The 15,249-nt window shown below is 35.7% G+C and overlaps 1 protein-coding gene and 1 long non-coding RNA gene across 3 annotated transcripts in view; one reads left to right on the top strand and one right to left on the bottom strand.

Moving 5' to 3' along the window:
* AK9 (adenylate kinase 9) overlaps positions 1 to 15,249 on the top strand; it is a 57,367-nt gene that overhangs the window by 39,452 nt on the left and 2,666 nt on the right. Inside the window, exons 23-35 of the mRNA XM_042811820.1 lie at positions 558 to 676; positions 1,138 to 1,357; positions 2,073 to 2,135; positions 2,742 to 2,948; positions 3,772 to 3,990; positions 6,591 to 6,804; positions 7,714 to 7,915; positions 8,345 to 8,491; positions 10,026 to 10,246; positions 11,942 to 12,138; positions 12,744 to 12,913; positions 14,224 to 14,322; positions 14,404 to 14,506. Of these exons, the coding sequence (XP_042667754.1) occupies positions 558 to 676; positions 1,138 to 1,357; positions 2,073 to 2,135; positions 2,742 to 2,948; positions 3,772 to 3,990; positions 6,591 to 6,804; positions 7,714 to 7,915; positions 8,345 to 8,491; positions 10,026 to 10,246; positions 11,942 to 12,138; positions 12,744 to 12,913; positions 14,224 to 14,322; positions 14,404 to 14,506 (2,181 nt within the window). The remainder of the gene's footprint in view (positions 1 to 557; positions 677 to 1,137; positions 1,358 to 2,072; positions 2,136 to 2,741; positions 2,949 to 3,771; positions 3,991 to 6,590; positions 6,805 to 7,713; positions 7,916 to 8,344; positions 8,492 to 10,025; positions 10,247 to 11,941; positions 12,139 to 12,743; positions 12,914 to 14,223; positions 14,323 to 14,403; positions 14,507 to 15,249) is intronic.
* Positions 6,608 to 15,249, bottom strand: part of LOC122156788 — an 11,534-nt gene continuing 2,892 nt past the window's right edge. For both annotated transcript variants that reach the window (XR_006167657.1, XR_006167656.1), the window contains exons 3-4: positions 13,661 to 13,695; positions 6,608 to 7,266 (exon numbers count right to left, since the gene is read on the bottom strand). This is a non-coding gene — a long non-coding RNA (uncharacterized LOC122156788). The remainder of the gene's footprint in view (positions 7,267 to 13,660; positions 13,696 to 15,249) is intronic.

Raw genomic sequence — 15,249 nt, 5'->3', positions numbered from 1 at the left:
TGTGATCAGATATTTGAAAAAAAAAAAATAATAAAAAAAAAGGAAATTGGAGATTTTCAAAATGACCAATGAATTTTATCAGGAAAATGCATACTATTAACAAATGGAAACCTTGTGTGTGTGATTAAATGACCCCCCCTTATACATATTCCAGTGGAGAAGGGACAAGATGTTGGAGTAGGTCTAATCCAATCCTGTGGATTGACTATTGTTCACTGGAAGAACAGTAATTTTAGGAAGTCCCTCTAGAAAACACTCTCAAGTTTAGTTTTATATGAAGCAAATATAGCTGATGCACTTCAAGTCCTCTCTCTGCTGTGAAATAAAGGCTTGAGATGCTTGGATGTTTGTTTGAAAAGTACCCTTTTATTACGAGCTAAAATGCTAATAAAAATATACCCTCCATGGGCAGCACTCCAAGACAGATGGTTATTTGTACAATTTGTTTAAAAAAAAAAAAAAAAGAATTTGTATGGCAACTCTTCTTGCTTTTTCTCTCTTTTTTCTTTTGTTGCTTCTGTTGTTTTTCATTTGTTATGGATTTGCTTTATGTAAAGGAAGTGGAGTTAACTGATGAGGAAGAAGCTATCAAAGCAAATCTAATGGATGCTCAGCCATTACCTCCAGAAGTACTTGACAACATTGTTCCTGATTGGTGGAGGAAAGAACCATTCCGGTAACTACAAGTACATCCCCTCTTTCTTTAATTAACCTGAGGAAGTATATCATCCATTGTGTCCACAATGACAAAAGTGCTATGACAGATATTATTCAAATAATACTTGGGGCGTCTTCTCTTTGAGAGCATCAGCTAAGGGTTTTGTAGTTATTGTTTCTTGGGTCAAACAAAGTACATTAAAGGCACAATGTATTTTATTTATTTCAAATTTATTTTAAAACATCTTTTTGTCTCTGCACAGTAAAACCTCAAAATAAATTTGTTACATTAATCTGTAAGAATTAAGATATATAGTGAAGGATTATTCTTACATCGTGAAGATACAATCTGTGAAATCAATATTTTCAAAAATGTTATTATGCATTTAATAAGGAAGTTTAAAACAACTTTTTTTAATTCTGTGCATTTTCATTTTCACTTTAAACTACATCGATATGTGATTATTTTTTTCCAATTAGGTCCACAGGATTTATACTGGATGGTTTCCCTCGTACTTTAGACGAAGCCCAGTATTTGTCAGAACGAGGACTCTGTCCTGATGTTGCTGTTTATATTCATGTAGAAGAAACTGACATTCTTGACCGTCTTTTACCTCCACGTCTAAAAAAGTGGAAAGAAAGACAGCATAAAAAAGCAGAAAATAAAAAGAAACTGAAAGATCTGAAAGCAAAAATAAAGGTAGGTTTTCACTCCTAAAACTCACAGAGCACTGAAGAGCACACAGAGAAACAGAAATGGGACAAGGAGAGACAGCCCCCAAATCAGGTTTAACCCAGGGGACAATAAGAACTCGGGGCTCCTTTTCTCCTCTCCTCCCACATTAACGCAGCCCAATGCAGGTAATGTATGCACATGTGTAGTTATCCAGTAGGCCAAGTAAATGAGCTGTGCTGCCAGACACCTGGCAGGGCGAGAGTATGCCGTGCACCTGGGAAGTCCTGGGAAAAAGGCAACTAGGGGGAGTGAGGTAGGTAGCATGGCCAAAAAAGTCAACTACAGCACATTACTGCTGTTGCATCTCAGCTGTTGTGCTGATCTGTGTTTTCCATAGTCTTACTTTATAGCTGTGTGCCACCTATATGTTTAGAAACTCTGTGGCTTACCAACAAAAAGATGATAATATTTTCAGTGCAAATAGAATCACAGTCTTTTTCTTCCCTAATCTCATTCTCAGAAATTGCCAAATTAATTTTATTAAAATTTAGATACGTGTTCACGTAGAGCATGCAAAGGTAGAGGGCGCACAGGCAGCAGTTTTTAATATTAAAAGCAACTGGAAACAGAGCTCTAAAGTGAAAATAACAGTATTGATTCCAGTTTCTGTCACCAGTTCTCACAGTAGAGTTTTTATCAGCAAATATCATTGTCTTCTTGCATCTTTTTTCACTAATAGAATGAGAAGATTGCTAGAAGAAGGGCAGAACTCCTAGCAGAACAAAAAAAAAGGAAGGAGGAGGTAAGAAAACAAAAGTGTACAAAACCAATTTAAGTAGAAGTGTTTGCACTTGTATCGTAGAAATTTCTACAGCTTTTACTCACAACTTGTAGAGCAATGTGGAATAGTAAATATGTGGTAGACTGCCAGAAACCTCTGCTTTCCAAAGTAATTTGAAAAGTTGTTGAAATTCGTTTAGAAACCGTTGACTCATTCCACTAAAACCAATTCTCAGTATGTGCTGAAGTCAGCAAAATACTTACGAATGCGTTTAACTTACCTAATTTGTAAGTGTAAGAGTAGCCCTACTAATTGCAATTAGGCATTGGCTTTAAGTCCCCTGTTAATACCAAATGGAATTGTTCCAGATTTCTGCCCAAATGCAATTACAAAGGTACGATAGCACAATGCAACACATCTGTAATTTCTTTTGAAATACAATTTCAGCATTTACTAGATTTTTGCTTGCAATAAAGAATGCCCCTAAAATGTTGTTGAATGGTTTAATAATTTCTTGAATTAATGAGTTTTATAATTAAAAAAAAAAAAAAAGCAACAAAAACTGGAGTAGTATATGTTCCCTCAAAGCATCTGCATATAAGACATAAAAGTATTTTACATTTGTAGGTTTTAGCAGATGGGGAAGATTATGAAACCAGTGAGGAGGAAGACGAGACTGCAAATGAAGACATTGAAGCTATACTTGAAGAAGAGTTTTTCGAACAAGAAGAAGAAGAGCCTGAAGAAGAACAAGAGATTGATGCTGTTGAGCGCATGCAAAATGAGATTGTAGAAAGGTTTGATTCAGAAAGAGAAAGCATAGAAGGTGTACAGGTACCTATTCCACTATGTTTTTTATAAAGCTATACGATTTAAAAATGGTATTATAACATATGGCTATGATACAAGAAGTCTTCATTTTTATTTTAGTTGTCAGACTTCAAAGTATAAACAGTATTGCTGCTGACATCTGAAAACTGTACTGAGAAGTTTTATGCTTTAGAAAGTATGAAAATTGTAAGAATAATAGGTGAATTGATGCTGGCAGCCAAATATGAAATTCATATGAACAACATTTCAAATATACTTTTCAAAGCAAAATTCTAATAACAGAATTACATACTGGGACTACATACTGTTACATAATATTCCTTAGTTACAGCTTACTCAACATTTTCCCCATTGTTCTTTTTTTTTAATTCCAAGAATTTTTAATGTGTTTATGAATGAGTTTATATAACTTAATATTTCTGATTCATGTTCTAAGGTTAACTAATTCTTTAATTTAATTAATTTATGGTCCCGTTTGACATGGTGCAATCTTCCTCTTTTATGGTAGAATAAATCACCTTGAGAAGGGAATAATGGTATTTGATGATTTTTTATAAAATATACTTCTAAAGATTTCACTTATCATAGTGGATTCCTCAGTGTGATTTATTAGATTTTCAATTTCTTTTAGAATATGGTGATACTTAATATAGTCTGACTAATTTAAAGCTTCAGTGGAGAGGAAGATCAGTTTTCATCTCAAATATTGCTGATTTACAGTGACTGAGAACGTGCTCAAGATATTGTCAACAGTTCATAGAAAATATTATTGAAGATATGAACATGTTTATCATTTCTAATATTTTGTTATTTTTTCATTGATCAGGAAGAACTTGAAAAATTCTTAATACCACAAATGGAGATCAGTGGAAGACGGAAGCTGCGCATAGTACGCTACCAAATGTATTGCAAGCTGAATTCTTTAGTGGAAAATCGTGGAAGCATTTTTGAAAAATGTTACCCAATAAGTTTGCCACTTGCACATAAGATGTTAGTTTTGTCATATAAATTTCCTAGTTCTTTTGGTCAGTGGGATCCAATCAAGGTAATTATCTTGAATAGCACTTATGAAAGTAATGTTACCATAAAATGTATATAATATTATGTATATAATACTAAAAACAATGAGTCCATATCAAATAATACCAATAATACTTAATCAAAACCATGTAGGTTGCTCCAAATATAATGCCTCTTATTTATTTCCATGAAAACCACAACAGATACAAAGAGCACAACAACACTGGTAGAGCAAATTCTCAGATACAAAACACTATTTTCAACATAATTGCCACCATTAGCTATGCATTTTTGCCAGTGATAAACAAGAGCCTGCATCCTATGCTTGTAAAAATCTGCACCAGCGGAAGTGACGCAATGTCTCTATCGCAACCACTGAAATGCACCACTCACTGTGTTCACATCCACTGTTTTGTATCCATCAACATTCAGCAAGCATCGGTGAATGTCAGTGGGTGCAGTTTTTTCCACATGCAGGAAATCACTGACAAACCTTTTCTTCATCCTCACTTCCATGTCATTATGTCAGACTGCCATACAGCAACAGCACATAATGGAATACTGAAGGGAAGGTTCACCCTGTACTACTATGCTACCACCACCATCTCCCTGTGATGTTGTTAGCCAGCATAATAAAAAAGGAGGTATTACTTTTGGAGCAGTTCTTGAATCAAAACTGAATCAAAACCACACTACTGAATATACACAAAATATATCAAGCCTTGGTATTGTTATGAAGTGTTAGACTATGTAAATGGCCACCAACCCTCAAAGTAGCAAAAGAAGTAAAACACCATATGTATTAACATATTGAATGTTAAATGTATTTAATTCATCAGCAGTAATATGCATGAATGAATATGTATGAATTTTAAAGAGCAGTAAATCTAATTTCATACTTTCTAGAGATCTGGAAAGTTGAGGTCAGAAAGTATTCATGTCTATGTATACCAAGTGAAATTCTTATTGGTTCCTATATGCTAGACCTTAACAATCAGCCTGTTAAAGTAACTACATTTTTGTTAATCCATTTCTCCAATTTGTTCATTTGTGCTGTGTAGTGGGTTTTTTTAATTATTATTTTTTTTAACCAACTAAAAAGCAATAGTTGAGTTGGAAGAATGAAGGAAGTCCTAGGAAGCCATTAGATGAAATCAGAGAAGCGTGCTGCCAGTAAGAAATGTACATGCTATCAATAAGGAAAGAAAAATAAGATCATTTTGAGGATATTTTATGATGTACAAATGAAATGATTAAATTGATTAAGGACTAGAGGGCTTTTTGAAGAAGGGCAGGTAGAATATATGACGACTACATTTAGATTAAATTGAAGAGGGGAAGTAGTTATGCAACTGATTAGATAAGCAGAGAAAGATGATGAGCTGAAAGAGGATTGTGAGCAAATATACAGTAGATCAGACTCCAGGCATTCTTATAAATTGAAGGCAAGCACTCAGAAATGACTTTGTGTGACAATGGGAACTAAGAATTAGAGAAGGTCTGTCAAGATAATGCCATGCAGTAAACAGACTCTTATCTTACTGTAACAAGATCATCTTATTTGTAAGTTAACTAACTATTCAAAGAATACTAATAGATTTGAGAGGTATGATTTCATTCCGCAGAAGAAGCTGAGTTGGCATCTCCTCCTTATTTCATATGTATTGCCTATGACTACTAATTTTTTCCTTAATATATTTCAATTTGCTCAATACAAGCTCAGATTTACTGGACTGTGGATGCCAGGATTCATCCTGTATATATTCAAATAAATATACTCACTTTTTGGACGTACGTTTTTTTGTGGAAGGACAGCAATAAGTTACACATCAGTCAGTAACAATTTCACTTCTGAGTCCCCTTTGAACTGTCAGGTGAATGCCATCTGGTCTTTGCAGTCTTTTTTCTACGATGTCTCTAGTTTGTTCTAAAAACTTCTGACACTGTAAGGCGGTTCCTCTAAGAAAGAGAATAACAAAAGACGTGACAAAATTCTTCTATAGCAGTGGTGCAAGAAATTCACTTAGTATTTCTGCAATGACCAGTTTTGCCATTGGTGCTTCTCTTGCATCTCAATTAGCCATCAGCTCTGTAGACTTCCTAGTGGTTGTCTCATGTGTTCAAAAAGATTCCATCACCAGCATATGTATTTTATTAGGTTTCATTATTTTTACATTTCATCACAGTGTATGTATTGGTATTCTTTTCCATTTTATTTATAAAATATTCTCAGTGTATCTTTTACTGTCAGGCAAATAATGTGACTCTTTTGTAATTTACGGAGACATTATATTTATTTATTTATCCTTGATAGAAATGTCATCAATTGTTTGAAAATTAAAACGTACTGTTATACCTCTGTGATTACTTTTCTGATAGACAGAAAGTGTTATGGTACCACCTGCTGGAAGTAGTGAATATTCTTTCTCCCCTTGGTGTCCACCTTTTTGTGCAGAAATTGCATATAGAAATTCCACAGACTTGTACAAAATCCGTCTCTATGTATGTCAAAATAGAGTGCAGTTGGTACTTCTTTACTTGCCCATAAAGCTACGTTTGTAGGATGGAGAGTGCGGAGGCTATGCCAAATCTAATCAGCTGCTTCATATTTTGTATGTTCTGCAGCTAAACGAAGGAGAGATAATCAAGCCAGCACAAAACTATGAAAACACACTCTTTCCTGTAATTCATCGACAATATGTTTATTTTTTTTCAAGTAAAAAAAACAGAGAAACATTTATGAACAATCCCATCAAATATATTTGTCAGCCGAAGCCTAAACCACCTGTGCCAGTTAAGATTGCAATCGTGGGACCTCCAAAATCTGGGAAGACTACAGGTAGGAGCCAATATTCTCTATAAAGCAGAAGATTATCTAATGATTGAGACTGTGTCTGCCATGGCCGCTACTGAAAAAATCACGAGCCTTTAATATGTTAGGTCTTCCTGCTTTTCATGCTAGGCATAGAGTCCTACAGTTACACTCTCTACTGTATCATTTTACAGCCAGGTACTTATGCATTTCCCATCTTAATTTTATTTCCAGCTTCTTATGAAGTTGTTATTGACATAGACTAGCGGTTAGAAAATCTAGACTTGTATTACTTAAACATGTTTTATTATTTCTAGTTATTCTAGTTGGTTGTTATTTCTTTCAATTGGTATGATGAAAAGAGTATTTCTAGGATCGTGGACCAGAACCCAAAATTCCACATCTACCGCTCTGTTGCCTCTTCCCTCATCTTCCCTCTTTTTTCTTCTCCTTCCATGACTTCTTCAATCCCCAGGTCTCTGCTTCTAACTAGAGGAGAAGAAAATTCAGCTTAGATCACAACTTAATGATCAGCTTAAAGTGCTAGAAAAAGAAGAGAAGGGTTTAAATGATTTCATATTAAAGACGAAATTCTAACCATATTTCCCATTTCCAGTGTGAGTGATCTGAAACTGTCAGGCTGTTCTCTAAAGGAGGCAGTAGAAAAAGTGTATTTTCTTAGATATTTACTATGGCTGCTGAGGTTTGAGATAAACTGAATAGTGTCAGTGCATTGGGCACACTCTGCACACATGGAAAGCTTTGGGTTCTTGAAGGATCTAACCAGAGCTAGGTACCTGCTTACCAAGGTTACGTACGGAAATGACCCAAGGAATGAGCACTCAGCTTCTAAGGCTATAGATATGCTTTAACAGACTGCTGGGTTTTGACGTTGTCTGCATAAAAGCTGTTTGTTGAAATCAAAATGTTTTGCAGTTGCCAAGAAATTTGAAAATGTGTATGGACTACGTAGGCTGAGCATGGGAGATGCCATACGGTTCGTGTTAAACAATCAGCCAGAGAGTGAGTTGGGGCTTCAGTTAAAGTGGCATCTTCACAGAGGGCTGACCATACCTGATGAGCTGGCCATCCAGGCCCTGGATGTGGCCCTGATGGATCGTGTGTGTGCTACCATTGGGTAAGCACAAAGTCTTCTTTGGCCTTCTTCTTTGGGGGAAATCAAATCAATTTATTTTTCACTGTAAGTCAATTTATTTTTTACTTTGAATTTCCTTCTCCCAATCCATACAGGCATTTCAAATAGTTAAAATCATGCTTCTGAATGATGGATATGTTGGAATTTGGAAATCTGCCGTACACTTACATTATTAATCTTTCGCCCATTGTGTATTTCATTTATTTTTTACTATTTCTTATTGTCACTATTTTATTGTATTAATTTTAACTCCTCTGAGGGAAGACTGAGTCAAGTCAGGGCAGCACTGATTTAATTGCTTGGGAATAGACTTCTGTCTCCGTTGAGAATGTACTCAGAGTATACGTAGCCTTAATGATTAATTAGTAACTGACTTAGAAAAACTGTATTTCTGTTTCTGGTTGTATGCAGAGTTGTTATTGATGGATACCCTGTAACGAGAAAACAAGTAAACCTCTTGGAATCAGCTAGAATAATTCCTGTGAAAATCTTTGAGTTAGAAATGGACGCAAAGGAACTATTCAGAAGAGCTCTGCTGGATAAAGAAAGCACAAATAGGTAGTGATGCTCTCTTTTTCACATAATTTTGTCACCTCTCTGTGTGCGTGCCTTGGTGCAGAGAGGTTATATTTTACATAAGAGAAGATAAGGGCACCAGGCCTTGCACCATCTAATGCTTTAATTTCCATAGACCAGAAGCAGAGACATAAGTTGCCAGAGAAACTTGTGGCATTCTCTAGATAGATCCCCAGAGCGCATGACTGAGAGGATGTAGATATGCAAGGGCATGCACCCATTGCTTAGTTTAATTGATTTTATTGAAACCATTATCAGAATTATTATGAGTTTGCTGCTGAAGTTTATTATTCATCAGTTCAATTATTACCATCATAAGAGAAATTGATGCTTCACCTAATGAACTCTATTCTTTAAGTTTTTGTTTTCTTTTAAGAAATGTGAAAATAATGTATATTTTAATAATGTACAATTTATGAATTAGTCAACAAACTAGAAACTTAGAAACAAACTGAAATCTTTGTTTGAAGAGCCACTTGTTGTTTTTGAAGAAGAGCAGTAAGTAGTTTATAAACCAACAGATAATTAAAAAGAACAGAACGTTCAGATTATAATTGAATTGTATAAGGACCTGGTTCTCATTAGAGGAAGAGTTTCTAAGAAGTTTCAAATAGCTTAGAGCATTATTGCTTGTCCCTTTCATTTTGTCTCTTGTTTTATCAAGTAATCAGTATGATACATAATTGTTTACTAAAAACTTGAAGACAATTTGCACTGCCAAAAATTAAATTAATGGTATCTCTTTGAAAATATTTACTTTAACATTTCAATTCTAAATATCAAACTGATTATATTTTATAAGTTTAAATATATAACAAATGTGCAATATTTCTGAAAAGTACAACTTACAGAGAAATGAATCCTATCAAAATAGAAGTTTATATCTATTTTTAAAATCTTTTAAATAAGAACCAGTGCAGTAGATGTTTTATGTTCAAGTGAAAATTTCTCTTCTGGTCTTGAGTAAGATTTCTAAAGGTTAAATAGATTATTTATGTATATACATGGAAATGTGACAGATACACAGTTTGCAAAATGTATCTGGGAATGATGGTTACTTCTTGATTTCAAGTAATATAATTTAAAACTAAGCCTGTTTTGCAGTGAACAACTGACATTCATTTGAAGAGTCTCGTAAGATTTTGTAGAGTAGCATTTCATGGTATACTGATAGTGTGTGTCAGCTGAAGTGTGCTGACACGTTCAAAAAGCTTTACAGAATGTATTTGGGACATGAACAGCAAAGTAGTTGTTTTTGGATGTAACTTCTTGGTCAGCAGCTTATTTCTGAAATGACAATGAAACTCAATATTCTTAATATGGAAGTTGTATTTCTCAAATATGATTTATAATTTCAAATAAGCAAAATCTCAAAAACAAACAAACAAAAAAAACAAAAAAACAGACAAACCAAAAAACCTTGAAACGAATTCTTATATTTACATTCAAATTTCAATGAAATGATTTAATCTTCACATTCCTATTAAGTCAACGCTATTTTTTTTGTTCCCTTCAGACCTTCCTACCCTGTACATGACAGCTCACAGATTCTGGCAATTAAAAATTCCTACTATAGGCAACATATTGACGCAATTAGGACTTATTATAAGAAAGAGCATCAGAACTGGTGCGTGATCGATGCATTTCAGAGCAAGTGGTGGATATGGGACAGAGTTCTGCAGGAAGTTCAAGTGATTGTTAAAGAAATCCAGATATACCTGGAAAGAATAAGAGAAGGTAAAGAAAAACAAAGTTGCTCAGAATAATATTCATTTAAGAAGCTGTAATGTAATGACTGTGTTTAAATTCAACTTAAACTTGTTTTGGATGAAGCTAGTTCTTGGGCACACACATGCCGCAAATTCCTTGATATCCTCTGGACAGAGCTTGAGAGGTGTTTTGATGACAGCAAAGAACAAAGCAACTACAACTCAGCATACAGTCATCTTCCAAAGATCTGGGTAACATAGTACAGCAAAGAGAAATCAACTGTGGTTTTGCAGTCCACAGCTCTTGTCTGCAAGGCTGACAGGACAGATTCTCAACTTTAGTGATAACATGTTAATATGGCACACATAGTCTGCAATTTATATTATGAAAATAGTGATTTCTCAACTTTAGTGATAACAAAAAGGGGACCCCAGCATGTACAAGGGAATTATGACTTGCAGATTTATTGATGTGCCAGTAGAGGAAAGGGAAAGGAATGGAAAAATATTAACTATAAATTCAGAATGAAGGTTAACTGTGCCATTTGAGTTAATTTCTGTACGGAGGGATGAAAACCATTTTAGTCTAAAATGGCATGGCTCCCACTTGAATTTGCATGTGTCAGTTTTGGTCAAGGTTAAGTGTGTGCCCTTCAAATATGCATGTTCTGTTAAACAAGGATTCTTCTAAAAGGCAAACTTGTCTTATCTTCCTTATCTCGTACTCATCTTTTGGACTTTAACATTTTGGTGGCTGCACTATTATAAGTATCAGTCAAGAGTCAAAAGCTTGGGAAGAAGAGTTTTAAGTAGCTTGGGTTTTATATGACATTTTGTTCAAGATTTTGAATATATTTTGTCCAGACAGATTGTAGCATTTGCAAGATGTGCATAAGTAAACAGGAAGCTTTCCTCAAGCCTTGTACTCTTTTTCAACAATGTAAAGAAATATAATAGTGAAATGTTCCTTAGCAACACAAAGGAGTAAAACAAATTATAAATAACGCTGTTCTAGGTAAAACATACTAGTGTATGCTAAGCATGCACTGTATGTCATATAATAAATAACTATTCCAGTAAGTAAATTCTAGAAAAATTTTATTACAATTAACTGGTAAATTGAGTTGCAACTTCATTTTAATATTGATAAATAAAAATTGCTATTTTGGTTTATTTCTGTTATTACATATTTTAATATGATAAACTGTAACATTTAAACTGTGATGTTTTTACACAGAAATGCTTTATATTTCTGTCTTCCGATATAAAATGAATGATTAAGGAGGGCTGGAGCATCTCTCCTATGAGGAAAGGTTGACGGAAGTGGGCTTGCTTGGAGAAGACTCCAGGGAGACCTCATTGTGGCTTTCCAGTACTTTAAGGGAGTGTATAAACAGGAGGGGGAATGACTGTTTACGAGGGTGGATAGTGATAGGACAAGGGGGAATGGTCATAAGTGAGACAGAAGAGGTTTAGGTCAGATATTAGGAGGAAGTTTTTCACCCAGAGGGTGGTGACACACTGGAACAGGTTGCCCAAGGAGGTTGTGGATGCCCCATCCCTGGAGGCATTCAAGGCCAGGCTGGATGTGGCTCTGGGCAGCCTGGTCTGGTGGTTGGTGACCCTGCACACAGCAGGGGGTTGAAACAAGATGATCACTGTGGCACTTTTCAACCAGGCTATTCTAGGATTCTATGATACCATTGATTATTTTTGTTAACAGGAAAAGCAGCCAGCATTGCTGATTTATGCATCACCCCTGAAGAGCTGCAGTATCGGCTGGGAGAGTTTGGACAGTACTGTCCTGTCAGCCTTGCAGACAGGGGTGAACTAGTTGACTGCTCTGTAACATCGTCACTACAGTTTGCTGCAGAGTTTCGAGCACACTATTACAAAATGGCTTCACAGGAAGAATTGAAAGTAAGTGTCAAAAAGCTTATGTGGACTGAATTACTGAGAGAGGAAGCATTGTTTCTTGGATTCTTTGATTCAGTACAGAAACAAGCAAAGTGTAATTCAATTTTGACTAGTTTTATTAGTATTCTCACTTTTGGTTTGTATACTTTGCTATCCAGTGTCCAGTCAGATGAAACGTAGCAGAGTCCCATTCAAACCTGTGCACCTCTTACAAATGGACATAGATGAAAGATTAATTTTGAAGCAATCGTTTTCTCCCTTCTCCATCTGTTTGGTAGTGGGCTGGGGGTAGGAAACAACTAATGGTAACAATGGATAGTGATAGTGGTGGGTGGATAGTGATGACTTCAACTTAGAGTGGGTTGGAAAACAAATGAGTTACCCAAGAGTAGCAGCAATGCCAGCACATTAGGAGAGGTGATGTAAAAGAAATATTGAAATTGAGTGAGCCATTCTTCTGGAGTTTGACTTACTGTAGAGAACCTGCTTTAGCAGGGGGTTTGGACTCCATCTTTACAGGTCCCTTCCAACTCTGCAATTCTGTGATTGTGTGGTTAACAATCTTATAGTGCTTCTTTCATTATAAAAACATTTAATTTCTTCTACAGAAATTCTTGAGCAGACCAGAGATTTATGTGCCACCACTGGCACCTCACCCTCTTCCACCTCCAGATAAGTTACCACAAAAACTGACAGCAGCAGAAGTGAAGGCCTTATTCCCTAAAAGTGCTGAAATGCAAGGATACTGTCCAGTCACTTACCTAGACGGAAAACAGAGGTACATCATCACTATTTTTATAATACAAATTGCAGACTATTTGTCCCATATTGACATGTTAATGAGGAAATACTTTGAAAGTACTTTTTAAAAGTATATTCAGGGTTTGGATAGGGAAAGCAATCACAATCCTCTACATTGCACCTGTGGCTTTGGAAATCTACATAAAATATCCTTTTGAAACGTACATGACTACTGGTTTCAGACTGAAACTGGACAGCTTGTACAGTAAGTAAACTTCAAGTACAAAATGTCAGAGTTGTGGGACCTTGGAAGGCTTCGTTGAATATGAGTTTTCATTCCACTCCTGCCATAATTCCACTTCAATATAAAATATAGGTATATATTTTCTGTCTTCCTTATGCTTTCAGCTTTCACAGGAAGGAAAGCCAAGCATGCAATGTGGAAAGGAATGGCACTAGTTATAGTGTGAAAATTGGAGATAAGCAGCACACCTGACCAGCTTTTTTCCAAAGCTTTTGCTTCTCTTCTTCATTTGTTTTCTTGCAGTGATGGGCACTAAAAACATTGGTGCTTTAGCTGTTATAAGATTCTGTATTAGTCTTTATTTTGAGGCTGGAAGCCTATGAGCTCCCTTTCCTTTGCAGTGTGGTCTAGAGAATTTCAAGTAACTAGGCTGAGCTACATCTGAAGCATTTTAAATATCAATTCCTGTACACCTGTAAATGAAAGAAGGAGGGCTGGATGTTTTTCCAAAACTCTTGAACAACTGTAAGGCAGACTTACCTAGTGGAGACTCAGGTTGGACAAATGATCACCTACTGAAAATCGAAAATGAAAGATTTATAGGTCAGCATTTCCTTGAGCCTAGGATCATTTATTTTGTGTTTTGGATAATGTCAATTGATGTAAGCCTGTGCTTAAACAGAATTGATTAAAATGCATGGACCTCTTTCCCCAGAGCTGACTAGAGATGAGAATAAGCTTCACCATAAAGTCACACTTATTTCCTCAGTATGCAGTAATTTCTCATTGAGGTACAACCATTAACAATCCATTTTGTGCTGTCCAGTCTTAATCTTTTAAATAACCACAGTTGGCATTTTATCTAGAGTGGTTCAATGAAAGTCCATTTATAAGCAGATTTTAAGGCAGGGACTCACTCAGATTTTGATCCTTGTAGCTGCCAGTAATGTAATGGAAGCATGGACAACCTGATCAGTACTGTTTTGTAGTGCCTGTAATTGCTGAATTACCAGAAGGCTCTCACTGTCTGGTGAGTTTAGAGCACGCAAGTGATGCTTTACATTTCTTCTAAATTAATACTCATTCTTCCTCTGTCTCTTCAGATATGAAGCTTTGGTGCCTGGCAACACTGAGTACGCTGCAAAATATCAGGATAAGCTGTATGTTTTTGAAAGTGAAGAAAAGCTTCTGAAGTTTATGAGGTGAATATACTAGCTGCACTGCAGACTTTAATCATGTTACAATTTATACATCTCTAAAGCACTTATTTTTTATCTGGTTAGGTTACCAGAGAAGTACTGGAATCTGAAGCTTCCACATAAGCTCCCTCCTGTAAGGGAGCCGATACTACTCACTGCACTTCCCATGGCTGGATACCTTGAGCAGGTCAGTTGTTGCTTCTTTTTTAAAAAACCATGATTTTGCAATGTATAGCATACACCAAACAGTGTGTGTTTGATTAACACCAGTTTTGATTTGTTGTTGTAGTTTTTATTGTTGGATGGTTGTTGGGGCTTTTTTGTGGTTTGTTTTTTTTTTGTGTGTGTGTGTTTTTTAATGCACTATGAGTCTTATGATTCCTACTGGGACTGTATTAAATTGAAAATAGTGTTTTTAATATTGAGATAAATTTTTAGAACATTTAAAATAAGAGATACTTGTAATTTTAATGGCAAAAACAGCAACAAAACAAACAAACAAAAAAACGAGTATATTCACCAGAGGGAAATAAGAAACTGCAAAAATAAAAAATAGATTTTAAATCTCTTTTGCTTATCATATCTTGTAACATTGCATTTTGCTTTTATTTTTAAAACTAGGATAGTCCCAAGCCTATATCTGGAGTCATTTAAGGATAGCTGGTTGCATTTTGAGACGTGGTTATGAAATAAAAAGATGATTCACAGTCACTTTCCTCCCAGTTTTATATTTGGTTGTTCACAGGATCATAGAATGGCCTGGGTTGAGAAGGACCACAATGATTGTCCAGTTTCAACCCCCCCCCCCCCGCTGTGTGCAGGGTCACCAACCACCAGACCAGGCTGCCCAGAGCCACATCCAGCCTGGCCTTGAATGTCTCCAGGGATGGGGCATCCACAGCCTCCTTGGGCAACCTGTTCCAGTGTGTC

This window comes from Centrocercus urophasianus, unplaced genomic scaffold (genome assembly GCF_019232065.1).
Source record: "Centrocercus urophasianus isolate 14NV4802_14NV808 unplaced genomic scaffold, USGS_Curo_1.0 seq_10, whole genome shotgun sequence".
NCBI lineage: Eukaryota > Metazoa > Chordata > Aves > Galliformes > Phasianidae > Centrocercus > Centrocercus urophasianus.
The sequence above is the reverse complement of the archived record's forward strand: the minus strand, read 5'-3'. Positions and strand labels throughout refer to the sequence as shown.